Source organism: Coturnix japonica, chromosome 33 (assembly GCF_054131305.1).
Source record: "Coturnix japonica strain WE chromosome 33, WE-NBRP24, whole genome shotgun sequence".
Taxonomy (NCBI): Eukaryota; Metazoa; Chordata; class Aves; order Galliformes; family Phasianidae; genus Coturnix; species Coturnix japonica.
Window position 1 is genome coordinate 1,730,345 of NC_140695.1, and position 15,814 is coordinate 1,746,158.

Below are 15,814 nucleotides of genomic sequence, written 5' to 3' on the forward strand. Positions count from 1 at the left end.
TTGTTCTCTGGGATATGTAGTCTTCTTCTGTGGACTGCACATTCAACAGAAGTATCCATACTTGACATGATGTTATGATGTGGAATACTGATAGCAAAATTACAAAATTACAAAACCATGACAGTTGATCCCCCTCCAGAGGAGCCCATGGATGTGGATCCGCCTGCGGCATAGCTGGCCTGGCACCACACCACCGTGCCAGGCCCCGCGTTGGCATGGTCACAGCTTCACCATCACTGGTCCAGGCACTCGGCTCCTTTCCTGCTGCGCGGCCCCTGCCCCCAGCGTTAGCTGGGTGGCATTATTTAACATCTTCTTCTCCTCCTCCTTGTTGCTCCACCAGTTCTGTGGGCCCCCAGTTCCTTCTTCCCCCTGTTGGAGTTAGGTGCTTGTTCTGTTCTTTGTTGTTGATGGTAGTGTTAGGTTAGTGTTAGCGTTCAGTTTAGTTTTAGCGTTAGGGATAGGTTCCTGTTTGTTCTTTAGAGTTAGGCATAGGTTCCTGTTTGTTCTTTAGGGTTAGGCATAGGTTTCTGTTGTTATTTTAGAGTTAGGCATAGGTTAGTGTTCGTACTTACAGTCAGGCATTGGCTGCTACACTCAAGTCAAATTAACCGCTGCTCCTTGGGTAAGCACGCAGCTGGTTGCTCACCCCGAGCAATGAATGCGACTGCCCTGAGAGCAGAGGTTTGATGACATCTGCGATGAACTGAATTTCCCTCTTGGGACTTTTCCTTTGCAGAACATGATGGAGCAGAGCGTGAGTGGCTGAGAAATGGAGCTGGGACTCAGGAGAGCAACACGTGGCTGTGTCCCAGAGCTCCCAAAGTGTGGCCATGGCAAGGTAGGCATGCCTTACCGTAAGCGTTGTTCAAGCACAGCTCCTGGCACTGTCTGCAACAGATCCGCTCTCTGCGTGCTTTCTTTCAGTCACTGGTGTTGTGCAGCACAGCCACGGCACGGCCCTCAGTGCGTACCCGAGGAGCGTGAAAAGGTAGGTGGTGAATTTTCATCTTGCTAATGCTAGGATTAGGAATGGTGAGCATCCCTAAAAGAGTGGCCACGAAGGTGTGATCTGCCTCGGGGAGAAGTTGATTCTTGCCTCTTCAGCTTTTCCCTTCTTTTCTGTCCACCTGTCCTTTCCAGCTCCTCCTCCCCTCAGCTGCAAGTGGGGCAGTGCTCGAGTGTGAGGACTCTTCCTTGGCATGCGGTAACAGACAATGCAGATGTGAGTTTTGTGTCCTTCCTTGTTCTTGGGTCCGTAGCCCAGGGATATCTTGCGAGCAGCTCTCTAAGTCAGCCTGTGCTGGCAGCGTGCGTGAGTGAAATAGTGCCTCTTTTTTCCCTCTTGCAGCAAGCTTGCCGAGGCAAGGCAAGCGCTACTCAGCTGAGGAAGAAAGCCGAGAAGGAAAGCAGAAAGCAATGATGAGGGCTTGAGCAAGAAGCTACAAAGGACAGCAGAACCACCTGCAACGCTTCCTCGGAGGTGGCACCAAAAGCTGCTGACTCAACAGTCCAGTTTACTGGCACAGCCGTGCTTTCCCTGTCATGGACGGTGGAGATGATGGAAGTGAACTGGACAGGAAGGGCTTGTGCTGCGTTAGAAGCAAAGAGGGCTTCACATAGGCAGGACTTGGTGTATGGCAAGAGCTGGAGATGCTGTGTTCCTTCAGGGTGTGTCTCTTGAGGTCCAGGCCTGGTGTAGGGTTAGGCTGAAATAGGGCTGGCTGGGACTGGAGAGGGAGGAGGTGACGTAGCCCCATGGTCAGGCTTCTCCTTGGGTCTGACTGGAGGCTGAGTGACTGATTGCTAAGTGGAAATCCTGGGCACTGGGGTTTCATTTTGGGGTGTGGGCGGGGTAATAAATAGAAGCCAAATCTTCTTGTATGCAATAAAATTGAAGCAAACTTTCTAAACCTGGTGCTGCCTCTTTCAGTAGCTGGTCAGAACGTCCCTCGCTCAGGCTGGCAATCACAGGGCGATGAAGCGGTCAGCTTCACGTCTCTACCTTGACATGGTGCATGTTTTCCACTGTTTCCTTGTTGGTCTTCCCAACCTGTGGCCTTTCAGCCAACCCGTAAGTGCTGGTGACAGGCTGTGAGCATCTCCTTGCTCTCTGAGGACTGACAGAAAGAAACCAGAGGAGGGGAAGCAGCCCGGCAGGAAGAAGGGTGTCCCGTGCTCAGCCCCTTGAGTTGGCCTCTCTTCCCTGAGGGCTCCTTCAGCTTCTGATGCACTGTGTGTTGCTGTTTGCCCTGGGAAGCCCAGCTGCACGCTGGCAGCCGTGGCCTGTGCATCAGCCTCCCCTTGAGGCCCAAGGAGTTGTTTGTTTCTATGTATTCAGTATTGGTGTGGCATTTTGTTGTTTTGTTCTGCTTTGAGATCAGGGGTAATTTAACACTGCTGGAAGTAATTGGGGTTCAGGAGTAGCATATGTAGAATTTTGATCACGCAGCAAGTTGTGATTCCTACTGTGTTAAAGAACTGGCACACACATATACGCCTGCAGCCGGAGCTTGATTGACTCTCGTCAATACGGCCTTCCAAACCCTGGCCCTGGGGAGTTGTCCAACCTTTTGTACTACCTAAGTTTATTTTAAAGAGACAAGGAGGAGTAATCTCTTAAAGGCTTTTTTTAAGGCATTGGACTAAGTTTTGATTATCACATCTCAGGAAGCTTCTGCATTCCACCTAGTGCTAATGTGATACATCAAGAGCAGATTACACAAGAGATTCAGGCCTTGCTGCCAGTCTTTTATGAATCCGAACTTTGTTTCATGTTGCCAGATATTCTGGTTTCCTTTTCAGGAGATTCCTTTGCTGTATAATAAGAAGGCCAACTGCATCCTGGCCTGCATCAGAAACAGTGTTGCCAGCAGGAGCAGAGAGGTGATTGTCCCCCTGTTGTCAGCACTGATGAGGCCGCAGCTCGAGTGCTGTGTTCAGTTTTGGGCCCCTCACTGCAAGGAAGACATGGAGGCCCTGGAACGTGTTCAGAGGAGGGCAACAAAGCTGGTGAGGGGTCTGGAGCACAGGCCGTATGAGGAGCGGCTGAGGGAGCTGGGAATGTTCAGCCTGGAGAAGAGGAGGCTCAGGGGAGACCTCATTGCTCTCTCTAACTTCCTGAAGGGAGGCTGTAGTGAGCTGGGGCTCGGCCTCTTCTCTCGTGTCATTAATGATAGGACCAGAGGGAATGGCTTCAAGCTGCGACAGGGGAGATTCAGGCTGGACACTACGAGGTATTACTGGTCAGAACAGGTGGCCAGGCACTGGAATGGACACAGGGAGGTGGTGAAGGGAAGGGGACGAGGGCGAGGAAGGAAGGAAGGGAATGGGAATGTAAAGGAGGGAAAGTGAGAGGAAAGACACGGAACGAGACGTGAATTTTGGGTCCTTGTCCGGCAGCCGCCCCCCCCCCACCAGGCCCCAGCCCGGCCTGAGCCACGTGACAGTGCCAGTGACAGGAAGTGCTTCCTGCAGGCGGCGGAGAGCACTTCCGGGCCATGGCGGCATGGCGGCCATGAGCGGGGCCGGGAGGAGCGGGCTCTGTGCTGCGAACGGGGTCGGGCCTCGGTGCGGGGGCACGGAGGGGCTGTCGGGGGAGGAGCTTGCGGCGCTGCCGGCACCCAGAGGCGGCTCCCGGGCGGCTCCACGGTCTCGCTGTGCTGCGGAGTCACCCGGCCGGCCCCAAAAGCCTGGAGGCAGAGCCTGAGCCGGCCCTGGCCGTGTTGGTGTGCGTTGTTGTTCTGGGGCTGTGAATGAGGACTCCCCGCTGGAATTGGTGCCGATGGATCCGCACACCTCGGTGCCGTGTTGGGCTGGGGCAGTGGGCGTGGATGAAAGTTTGTACGGATGGAGTGGGTCTGGATTGCAGTGAGCGGGACGAGTCCGGGCTGCGGCTTGGCGTGGTTGTGTTGGTTGCTTTTTTGCACGCTTTATTGCTGTGGCCGTAGAATTCCCTCTTTCTTACCATCTGATCTGTGAAGGCTTCTTTGTGGGAAGGTTTTGAGGGATGCGGGAGTAGAAATTGCTTTTGTCACGAGTCATCTGGAAAGGTTTCACAGAAACAGCGACATTTGCAGAAGGAACGTATTGGCATTGGCAGTTGTGCAAAATAATCATTGCGATAGAGAGGAGGGAGTACCTGCAGAAGACCATTCTCTTCTGGTTTTGAGGAAGCCAGGGAGAGCTCGTATTCCAGCTTAAGCAATGTTCTTTTGTCACACTCTGTGTCCTGTGTTGCGTTCCCCAGAGTTTCATCTCTCCTTTCGATTCCAGTTCTCCTGACAGGTTAGGCTTGAATTCAGCATAATATCTGCTTCTCCCTGGGTTCAGGTTCTTTGCGTCTCCTGCCTGCTTTTCTCCCTTTTCTTAATGGAGAGTGGAGTTTCTACCACAGAGCAAAGTTTCCTGATTAACAGAAACAAATATGGAACATATTAGATGAATATAGCTCTGCATTTTTTTCTTCCTCCGGGTAGCAAGGGACTCCTGTGCTCTCATTAATATCAACAGTGAGTAGATGCTGCCTGCTATTGGAGCCTAAAATGCTTTCCATAGTTGAGTGGTTGGAAACATAGGGTTTTAACTTAAAATTGTTTGTGCAGGGTGAAGGTTGGGAACACAATTAGAATACAGTTACACAGTGCTCTATCCCCAGAACTTTCCAGCATTTTTCTTAACACAGCTTACGGTTCATTTCAAAACAAACTAACAAAGATGAACTTGGGTTAGCGTAGCCCGTTTTAAATGATCCTTCTGTGTCTTTTCCAGGCTGGTAGCAGAATGGAGAGTTTCCTGAGGCGCTGAGGAACAGACACAAGCTTCTTTTGAAGGCTTCAATGAAATTCTGCCCCAGCAGTATCTGCGGTCCTTTGATGCTAAGGAGCTGGAAGTAAAAGACTATTGTCAGATCCAGGCTGCTACATGTAATACTTGAATTTCAGTCAGAGTCTGAAGAGCAGAGTTCATTAAGGCCGGTGGTTCTGCTTTCAGGATGTGTGAGAGAAGCCTTATGTATCAGGTAGTATTTGGTTACTGTGTTGTTCTTCACTTTCTTCTTTGCAACCAATTTAGACACATTTCTAATGTTAAGATTCTGCCAGAATAAATTTTTTGGCTGACAGTGTTTTTGTAGTCCTTGACAATGTGATTTGCGTGTGTCTAAAGAGTGAGTGACTGGAAAGCAAGGGAGATAAGAACCAAATATCAGCGGATGGTCAAATTACAGAGTGGAGCAGGTTTTAGCTGCTTTTGGTCTCTCCAAATTATACTCTGCAGCAGAACATCGTATTTCTAGCACAGAATTGTACGGTTAGGCAATGAGAAAGTATGGTTTATATGTCTAAATGCATTCGTTTTCATGACTGGTGTATCTTCTTTGTTGCCACGGATGTTATTATTTGCTGTGGAAGTTTCAGAGTTTAATATTAAAACCAAGCGTACTGTGATTGCGGGTGCTTTGAAGTACAGTAGTATTTCAGTACAATAGTCTTGCTGTAGAAGCAAAGTAGTAGCTTGTAGTTTCCATGTTTATGAAATTTTTCTTCCCTAAAGGTGCTCCTGTGTGGAATTCAAGAAATTGATCTGAATGACTGGCAGAGGCAATACCATCTACCGGCATGATAGCAGAACCTGCAGACAGATATTGTGGTTCTGGCAGGTTAGTAGACTTCTTTTTTCCACACAAGAACGCAGCAACAGCTTAATGAGCAATAGTCAGAATTACTCAACAGAAAAGTAGCATGTAAATGTAAATGATAACTGCTAATCCAGCTGTCCCATGGGGGATGGGGAAGTGAACATTTCAATATTAAACTTGACATCAATGTTAATTATTATTTTTCAGTTTGGGAAATAAATAGATAATGAGAAGAGAATGAGATTTCTACAGTTTGTTACTGGAACGTGCAGATTACCAGTAGGAGGATTTGCTGACCTCACGGGTAACGAGCCCTCTTTAATGCATTTTATGCTCATGTTATTTCCTTTTTTCTTAGTAAGGACCAAGCTGTGTGTTTAAGGGTATTTTTTAATGAATTTATATGGAATATGAGTCTTGCATATTGGTAGAGCTATGATAGAAAAAGGGATGGATGGAATGTGAACATGCCTTGCATCAGTGACTTGATCCATGGTTTCCGACGTGGTCCTGGCAGGGCAGCCTGCTCTGGGTATCCTTGGTTGATCAGAGTGGCAGGACTAGGTAAACTCCAGAGATTCCTTCCAGTACCAAACCAACGATGTGATTCAGTGGTTGAGTTTCTTTGAAAACCGCTTCATATTGATGCATTTCACTACGTGGATTTCTTCAGAGGGATGTAGTGAGAGACAAATGTCTTTGTGCTCTGCAAGTAGTTATAGTCTTGTTTTCACGCACTGTGTTCATGTATTACCTACTGGGATACACGGGCAGTTAGACCTAAGAATTCATTGTTTGATTTTTGTACAGGGAGCAACAGACCCCAAAAATTTTGCATTGAGAAAGTTGGAAAGGAAAACTGGTTACCTGGAAGTCACACCTGGTAAGTACGAAGGATCAAACTCTGCTGTGGTTCTGTTCTTATGGATGGAAATATACTTTGAGATTTTAGGAAGTGGGTGTGATATGGAAGTGTCTGAGACTGTGTGAAAGCAAAGCACTGGGCTATGGCAGTAAGCTCTGCTGAGTAATAGTTGAACTTCTGAAAAGCAGTTTTGTTGTGGAGCTGATTCCATTGTAAACGCCATGGATCTGCACATCACTAAAAACGTAAAGCTACTTTTAGTACTTAAGGTTGTCCTTTTTTTAAAGAGTTTGGGATTGATCTTTCATTATCACCACGCTCGATCTTGGCAATGAAAATAAATAGCCACGCTCATGCTCCCTCTTGGCTGGAGAAAATGTAGCTTCAGCTCAGTTTCTCAGTTACGCTGGTGCTTTGTGAAGATGCTCAGATTTTAAGTTTCAGATACAGAAGAGAGATTAGGTGAGACTTGTTACTAAATACATTGCCAGTTATGGAAAGTTATCGCTGCTCAGGTGCTTGTTGTGCTTTAACTCTCACTTTCATAGACAAGTGCATGTCAAGATACAGGTGTTTTAGAGGGTACAAATGCAGTTTTCCTTCTGAACAGGACAGTTCATATGCCTGTGTTCCTAATGGATATTTGGTGGTTTAAACTGTTGTTCAATACTTAAGGTTTCTCTTTGTTTTCAGTTTCAATCGCTTGGACCTTCCAGCCTATAAGAATTATGAGCAGCTGAAGGAAAAGCTGTTATTTGCAACTGATAACCCCACAGCATCTGCTACCCCAGGTAATATTGGACTTCCAGCTGAGATGAATGACTTTACTGCTCCCAGCACTGCTTGAGCAACCTGATCTGTGTGAATTCATACTGCATAACAAATACATACTCGTATGTAGCTGCCAACTAATCCCAATTCTCAAACATGAAAGTAACTTCTGTTTCGTTGTTTGCCTTATGAAAATGACATGAAAAACTGAATGAGATGCAGAGCTGCTGATGAACGAATTAACAAAGCCTTATTGCTCCAGGTAGCTCAGGTGTTCCTATATGAAGCTGCACAGTAAATGCGTCATGTCTTCATCTGATCAAGCAGCGGGAGCTGATATTTTAATGTGTTTCTATTCCAGAAAAAGAAAAAAAAATCTTGAAAAAGAAAAGCCTGTTAAAATTGTCTTGTTTGCATCATTCTGACATGCTGTGCTCTGTCTGTGAATTCAGCTCTTGGTTCTGTTGGTATCTCCAGCCCCTGATTCTTGTGGTGTCTTCATTTTCTTCCAGCATCACTGTTTGTGTATTGCTTTATTGAACAAGGACATGAACAGGGATCAGCAGCACTGGATGGTAAAATACTGTATGAAGTTAATTGTGGAAATTTCCTTGTATTGTAATTTCCAATACTCAGGAAACTGTAACAATATCTCTGTAAGTCAAATACTTTTATAAAATGACTCAAAGAGGTGCTCGTCCTGTCGTTATTGGTTTGGTGTTACGAAGCACAAGTGTAGAAATGAAGGATTGAACTGCTGCTGGGGGTTGCAGGTAGGCTGGGTTTCTGTCGTGTGCTATTTCTGCCTGCTGGGGATGTGAGCGGGCGTTGGGCCCGAGCCCCGCTCGTGTTGGTCACAGCACAGGGGCTGCAGGAAACACTGGGAGAGCAGAGCAGGGAGAGCCGGGCTGTGTGCAGGCCGGGGCATGACACGGAACCTCGGCAGCTGTGCAGCTGCTGAGCTTTTCCCCCAAGTCTGCAGACTCTCAGGTGATAAGGCTGTGCAGCAAAGCCAGCTGGGCACTGCTGATACTGCGGGCTTAGGGGATGAGGGCTTCATCCCTCATGGCACCTGCATGGCACTCCCTGTAGTCTGCCATCCTTATGTGCACAGCTGCTGTAGGTGTTGTTGGAGCAGTGGAGCGGCAGTGCGGTGCTGCAGGGCAGCCACACACCCCAAGGGCTCTCCATAGGCTGCACTGATGTGACCCAAGTCCCACACTCACTTTCTTTCCCATTCCCAAGAATGACATACCAGTAGCAAAATGTTTTCCCCTTTTCCCAGTGTCCAAAGACAAAGATGAGGTGTCTTAGCAAGTGCACCAGCAATGTGTGGAGCAGAACCGCCGTGGGAGCCACTGTCACACCTGAGCTGATCCGTTTTAGGCTTCCCATGGAAATGTAGCATTTTGACTTTTCGTTAGTAAATCTTTGAGGTTGCATTTGACCTGCTGTTGCAATGTCTGCTGCTTGCTCTTCATGCAGCTAGTCAATGTATTTGTTTATGTAGTCAGTGCTAGGGTTTGATTTAGACAGCTCCGTCATCTTTCCAAGAGCTGCACCATGGTCGGCTGTGGAGAGAGGGTGAGTGGGAGGGGACGCCTGTGTCCCACAGTGGCTCCTCCAGTCAGTGAAGGTCCTGAAATTGGTCTCTTCAGCTAATAGGGAGCTTTCCTCAGCTACCGTGTGTTTGGAGAGAGGAAGAGCAGTCCCAGGACCTTCAGCTGTGAGACTCTTCAGATGGACCTTGTGGAGACATCTGCAGGTGTAGTCTGGGATGGAACGGCTCCTGTTTGGCTCTTGTTACCCACGTGCAGCATGTGGTTATTGAGCTTATGAGGGAGCAACATAGGAAAGAATCCTTTTCTCATCTACTACCTAATGCTAAGTCATTCCTCCTCACGGGGAAGTGACTAAGCATTGGTCCTGGGTGCTAGGAGAGGAATGTCAGATCTGAAAGCAGTGTGAACGATGGACAGCCTTGTTAAACACAGGGCTGCTCTGCAGTGCAGAGGTGCTTGTGAGTTCAGAAGATACCTGCTGAAGGAGAACTGCTTTGCTGTTGGATGTCATCAAGCTGCAATCTGCCCGGGCAACAGCAAAACAGGCAGAGGTGTGTGCTCCAGACTGTGCCAGCCTTTGATTCTGTTCCTGAGGTGAGCTGCGCTTTGCTCGCTGCAAATTCCAACTATATTTGTAGGAATTATTACTATGAATAACACAATGGTGGTGTTTGAGTCGCAGACAGATGCAGCAGAGCCTTTGCTCTGATCTTTTCAGGAACTCAAGCAGCTTTTTGCCATCCCCACCTGGAGCCATTGAAGCGTGCAGCCAGGAGCTGGACTCAGTGGTCCTCGCAGGGACCCTCCAGCTCAGGAATTCTATCATTTTACAATCACTGAGCTTGGCAGACTTGCAAAGAGTGTGGATGTGACAGCAAGCAATTAGCATGGCCAGCATCAGGAACCCATGGTTATGAGCTTCGGGCTGGTTTAGGTTTGCCAAGCAGGGGGACTAATGCTGGGATCCTTCTCTCCGGCCTGGAGGCTCTCACACAGCAGCATGGTTCTGTATTTGGCAGGTGGGTTGGACCCAGGCTGTGCAGGAATCAACTGGGCTCTGCTTCAGCTGCAGTCTGAGGGCCTTTGGCTGCAGCCAGCTGCTGTTCACACAGGGTACAGAAAGCTCCAGAGCCACACAAGGGCCTTCGGGCTCCAAGTGAAACCCCACAAGCTGAGGGGAAGGAAGTGAACATCACCAGAGGTGGTGACTGCACAGCACTGATGTGTGGTGACAGACCGGGGTGGGCGGTGAAGTTGGGAAGACCAAGAATGAAAGATGGGAAAAGCAGCTGAATTTAAAGGAAGAGATGTGAAACCAACAGGATCATCACCCTGTAATTGCCAGCCCAAACAAGGGACGTTTTGACCAGCAACTGCTCTGATCCACTTAACAAAAGCCACAAAACCACTCCATAAACTTAGAAGAACTGCTCAAAGCCACAAGCTACAGGTACTGGAGGAGAGCAGGACCTTTGCCCTGCAGTCAGCAGCAGTTTCAGACACACCAAAGCCGACACTGGTTTGCTTCCGTATCTCTTGTGGGACAGCCCCAGCCAAATCATCCCTTCTGGTCTGAGGATGAGGAGGGTCAGATCCTTTCAGAGCACCAAACCTGGCAGCCAACCTCATCACCAAACGAGCAGCCAGGATCCAAACGCCAGCACTCTCCATTCATCATCCCACTTCCTCGCTGCAGTCAGTCCAATGCTTCATGAGATTCAGAAGCAAACAAAATCAATACAGTCATCTTGATCCCTGCAGGAACACGCTGTGAGCAACAGCACACCTTCCTGGAAGAACTACCTCCATGAACAGAGGCAGCGACCACCTCCTCCCCTCCTACAGCCTCATTGCTTTCTCCTTAAGTATCACCACACGGAGCCTTGACCCTCCCTGGCACCCAGGCACCAAAGGGCTCTTTTCATGTTTTTTACACCGGGCTGGGAAAGAATCTTGGCTTCAAAACTTCCAGAGCAGCAAGAAGGAAGTATTGGTTCTTTTCACAGACAGCCTTGGCTCTTCCGCTGCTGCCAGTGGGGAACATCAGCAGAGAGCATCTCTAAAGCAGAGAGAAGCACATGTATGAGAATGAAAGTCAATTAGGTCTGAGCAGGATTAATAGGGATTTAATTGAACTATGTGAACTGGAACTCGGGTCACGAGCTGCTTATGAGCCTGCCTCAAGGGATCGTGCAGCTTGCACTGGAGGAGCACAAGGATGCATTGTGAGCGGGACAGCATGTGGTCAGAGAGGGAGACCTGCTTGAACAGTCAAAAATGGAAGAGAAAAACTGCTTGAGATAGATGCCTGGGAATTTGAGGACTTAGCGCACAGTCTTTCCTTCCTTTCCTCTTCTGGGAAGGGAACCAAGTAACACCAGCCAGAGCTCACCCAGCTCACCGCTCCTCCTGCAGTCCAAGTGGCTGCCAGGCAGCTCCCTGCTACAGCTACACTTGCCATGGGGCCTACAGAAATCCCCATTATCAATCGACTGAATCCCCATCTAATCCCCCGATCCTGTTAACAAACACTGCCTTTATTTTGCTACCTCCATGGGGGCTCTTGGAGCCAACATCCCTCATGAGAGGCAAATTAATTAAGACATTGCACCGTTTCCTCTTTCCAGGAAGGTGGAGGTGTTCTGGCAGACATTTTGCTGCTTCCAAGTCAAGCACAGACTCACGCATGCCTGAAAGTTTGAGCCAACCACCCTCACACAGATCGAAGGAGCTGAAAGGCTTCCCCTAAACACGTCACTCTCGTGAACAAGCCATGGATGTCCCTGTGTTTCTACAGAGCTCAAGAAGCTTTCATAGTAAACAGAAAGAGGCAGCATGACTTTTAAAAAGTTACTTTTGTTTTAATTTGAAACAAAGATTATATGTAATTGGTGTGAGATATTTTTGTCATGTTTCTTTGTCCTGAGATCTCCAAGCAACTTCGGAGTGCTTTTGTCTCACATGCTTTGTTCTGTTCTCCTCATGCTGCCCACCTGACTCATCCACCAACAGCAAGGGAGAGAAGCAAACGCGGTCCTTCTCACACTGATGGTTCCAGCAAATGTGCTGCTAGTCTTCTGGTAGAGAACAGACACAGCACAGCACTGCTGCTGGACCCGGGCTCACAATGCATTTGTCAATTGAGGATGGCAGTCTGTGTATGCAAAAGGATGGCAGACTTGCAGCCCCACCACAGAACCCTTTTCTTCAAAGCCACTGTAAGCTCTGGGGCACCTAACACATCAGGTTCTCCTCCCGTTGACTCATTCATGATCAAACAAACCAAGCAGTGAGCTGGCATCAGGAAGCTCCAGATGCCTTACAGAGACTCTGTGGCTACGACACCACCTCTCTCCAGACCCTTCTAGCCATATTTCAGGCTAACACTAGACCGTCCCTGGCCCTGAAGAGACAGACCCTAAAGGAATGCAGTGTCTTCAGCTCTTGCCATATATCAAGTCCCAAATAGGTGAAGTCCTTTTTGCTGCTAATTCATTGGAAGCCCTTCCCTTCCAGCTTCCTTAGTTCCAATCCGCAGTCCACGAAAGGGAAAGCACAGCCATGCCTGAAAAACAGACCACGCAGTCCGTGGTGCCTTTGGTGCACCACCAACGGCCTTTGGTGCACTTCTGAGGAAGCATTCCAGGCGATTTTGCTGTCCTTTGTGCCTTCCTGCTCAAGCCCTTATCGCTTCTTTTTGCTTTCCATGGCTTTCTTGCTCAGCTGAGCAGCACTTGCCTTGGGTTTCTTCACCATCTCCCAGGTCTTAGACTCAAAGCCCTCCAAGTCCTACAAGAATCAATTGGGAAACAGTCAGGGAGCTTTCTAACAATGTGCTGATGCCCAGCTCATTTCGGGCATTTATGTGAAAGCAAAAGTACGTAAGTGCTGGGTATCTCCACTGGAATGCATCTATATCAGGCTGAGCCTACATTTAGTAAGACCTGAGCAGCACCATCCCTGCTTCCTCTGCATGTGTTTCTGGATGAGTGTTAATCCACACACAGCCTGTTACCACAGAGGTTGTTATAAGCTTAAGTGCCTAAATCAGGCTTTGTAGAGAAAAAACACCTCCATTTTAACAGCAGGACAAAAAACAACACTAAACAACAATTATTCACACCAGAAAAAGATATCACAGAATCACCAGCATGTATTGAACCATTGAAAAGGTATTTCTGCTAAATTTTCATCCTTATCACGTGCGAGACAAAAGGTAAGCCTCAAAACAGCAGTCAGAATGTCACAGTCAGAGCCTTTACACCAAGACCAAAATCCAGGCAGGGCACTGAAGGCAAAGCTCTCTTCACCTGGACTAACAAGGAATCCTAAGCTACAAAGCTTGTTTCCTTCAGGGCAGATGACAGATCATATTTCAGCCATGGGAAATAAAGTCTAGTTATCTGGTAAAGACACGAGGGAACAGTGCCAGTCTCACTGGAGAAAGCGCACACACACAGATTGCCTCCTTTCATTAAATGCGTTTGAGTCTAAATATTGCTTTAGCATCTTGGGTTCTAGCAGTCAGAGCTTGCCAACTGGAAAAGGACACACAGAAAATGCCAGAGCAAGATGTGCTAGCTTCAAGCTTCCAACACAGAGCACCAGATAATAGAGCAATGACACTTGTTTAAAATGCAGAAACGCTCACCTATCACCTAAGTGTCATCAGTGATGCGCTCTACTCCAGCCATGAAAGAAGTCAACTCTAGTCCTGAAAAAGGTCGGTCTAGGCTGATAACTAAACCACACGTAGGAGAAAACAGAACATCTGGCCAGAAGGATGAAAGACCTCAAAGTCTAAAACTGCCTATGAAAACCTTAAACAAAATCTTCTGACAAATGCATTTATTTCTACTTAGGAAAGAAAGCCAAGTTTGAGAGATGGTCAGGTTATTCTATGTAGTATTTGAATGAAGAGGTGAGAAAGAAGATGGCAGTGTCAAGCATGACCTGATGAGAAGGATTAATTCTCATTCAGTAATATAAAAATGCAGCAGACACTGATGATGCTGTTGGATCAGGGAGCAATGGAAGAGCTGCATAATTTGATAGTCAGGCTTGATTTGCCATTTGAAAGTTAGGTGGAAGATACTACTTTACTCCAGAAAGGATGTAATACAGAAGAATATAAGGCTACAATTCGTCTAAAGTCTGGAAACTAGAGAAGCAACTTGGAATGAGAATTTGATCTTACAATTCAGGATCTATGGAACTGAACCATGCATGTTCCTCTTTTTATGTTTTAATAAAAAGAGGAAATATTTAATTAAAATTAAAGTTTTGTTAATTATCTATAAAATATATTTTTTATGCAGTCCAAGACAGTTGTGCTTCACTCAGCATGGCCCAGGCAAGCCAAAAGGTTGGACACCTACGAAAGATGCATGATGGGAATGAAACAGACCAAAAATGAACATTCAAAACAATCCAGTAGTCCAAGTAAAAGAGAAAAATAAACCAACAGTATTTGTATGGTTGGCAGTAATTCAACAAAATAGAGAAAGCTGCCTGAGCAAGAAATCAGAGCAAATAAACTCATTGGGATTACCTTATTTCTTGCATATCAAATACAGGTCATTGCGAAAGTAATTTCATCTCTTTCCAAAACACAAACAGAAGGGTTGGGGGATGGTTAGAATATACTCTGAAATGTTTACTCCAGACTGGAACACTTCAAACAGTAGATTAACATTCATGGATATTAGAATTCCCCCCAAATGTATTTGGCTTATTTTTCTAAGTTTATTAATTTAAAGCTGAATTCACACAAGTGAGGGAAAGCATCTTTCTTCCACACAGAGGAATTGGCACCATCTTCTCTCCAAAGACAATTCTTTAAAAAGATCCAAAAATTAAGTATACACAAATGTATATTCAATACATTTGATTTAATACACAAATGTGTATTCATGCTCTTCTCTCCCCCGGATTTCTGCTAAGTACACCAGTCACGTGAAAAAAGCAAGCCAGGCCATCCTGAACAAGTACAGTTATTACTGCACAATGGGTAAATAGCAATCATTCCTAGAGATACTGTTCCTATACAGGGGAGGCAAGACAAAAATAAATAAATCCTTAACCACAATAAAATCCAAACCCAGTTTAAGAAAGCTTGTATTTATTTCAGCCTCAATGGAGTCAGTTTGAAACTGTCAGAGAGACACTGTACACCTATATACAAATTTAAGAACACAACGGAGTAACTGTTACTGTTTATTAACAACCAGTTTTAATAATACGATAAAAGTATGTCCTGAGAAAGGGGAACAAACATGCTTCTTCAAGGTTTTTCAGCTGTTCTGGATCTCAGCCGTCTCTTGATGATGAGATGATCACTTTCCTTCTTTTGTTCCTCAGATTCCTGAAGAAAACATTTCAAAAGTTACTCATTTTTTTGCACAAGACTGACAAGCTCTTCTTGACCCACGCAAACATATTTCTTCCCCTAAATGGATTTCAGAATGGAATTTGCTTATTATATTTTATTCAGAAAACTATGGGATACCGAGATCATTTTAATGCAGCTTAATCACAAGGAACAAATATGGAGAATGTACAAAATCCTGTTTATCTTAAAAAAGCACACACATCTGAGGAAAGCCTGAAGGCAGCTTTCATTTTGAAATACTTGTTTCAAAAGAGTATTATAATACTTGTTTTGTGAAACATGAAGCGTTCAGAAAACATTTTTAGCCTCAATCCCTGTAGCTATGACTTGACCAGAATTTCAGTTCTCGGTTCAGTTCCATGTTCTCAGAACTACAGTGAGAAAAGAAATTCTCATCTTCTTCACCCTCTAACAAAAAAAAATAACATTTTGGTTTCTGCCCCTATCATTCATCAAATCATCAAAAAATTCAGAGGGATATTACAGTATGGGCAAATGATCACTATGTTGAACAGAAAAAGGACTCTAATATAATTAAAAGATGCAGTTCCAACAGAGCAAGAATGTTCTTAGCACAATAGCTGCCG

General features: G+C 46.3%; 1 protein-coding gene and 1 long non-coding RNA gene across 5 annotated transcripts; both read left to right on the forward strand.

The window, feature by feature from the left end:
• The first annotated feature begins 709 nt into the window (after positions 1-709).
• Positions 710-1,899, forward strand: LOC146755330 (uncharacterized). 4 transcript variants are annotated; one of them, XM_085525708.1, is made up of 4 exons: positions 716-841; positions 928-991; positions 1,144-1,254; positions 1,352-1,899. In XM_085525708.1, the coding sequence occupies exons 1-4, from the start codon at positions 834-836 to the stop codon at positions 1,421-1,423; spliced, it is 255 nt and encodes an 84-aa protein (XP_085381834.1). In that variant the 5' UTR covers positions 716-833; the 3' UTR covers positions 1,424-1,899. The 4 variants fall into 4 exon arrangements, 2 of the variants coding, with proteins under 2 accessions (XP_085381833.1, XP_085381834.1); XR_014938144.1 differs by lacking the exon at positions 1,144-1,254 and having other exon boundaries at positions 710-841; XM_085525707.1 differs by having other exon boundaries at positions 712-991; positions 1,144-1,207.
• A 3,224-nt stretch (positions 1,900-5,123) lies between these two features.
• Positions 5,124-7,294, forward strand: LOC146755331 (uncharacterized). Its single transcript, XR_014938133.1, has 4 exons — positions 5,124-5,659; positions 5,846-5,942; positions 6,449-6,521; positions 7,197-7,294. It is a non-coding gene; the product is annotated as an uncharacterized LOC146755331 (long non-coding RNA).
• The last annotated feature ends 8,520 nt before the right edge of the window (positions 7,295-15,814 follow it).

Coding starts and splice junctions, on each gene's coding strand:
- LOC146755330 (XM_085525707.1), top strand. CDS start 773: ATGGAGCTGGGACTCAGGAGAGCAACACGTGGCTGTGTCCCAGAGCTC. Junction 992..1,143: donor TACCCGAGGAGCGTGAAAAG/GTAGGTGGTGAA, acceptor TGTCCTTTCCAG/CTCCTCCTCCCCTCAGCTGC. Junction 1,208..1,351: donor GGACTCTTCCTTGGCATGCG/GTAACAGACAAT, acceptor TCCCTCTTGCAG/CAAGCTTGCCGAGGCAAGGC.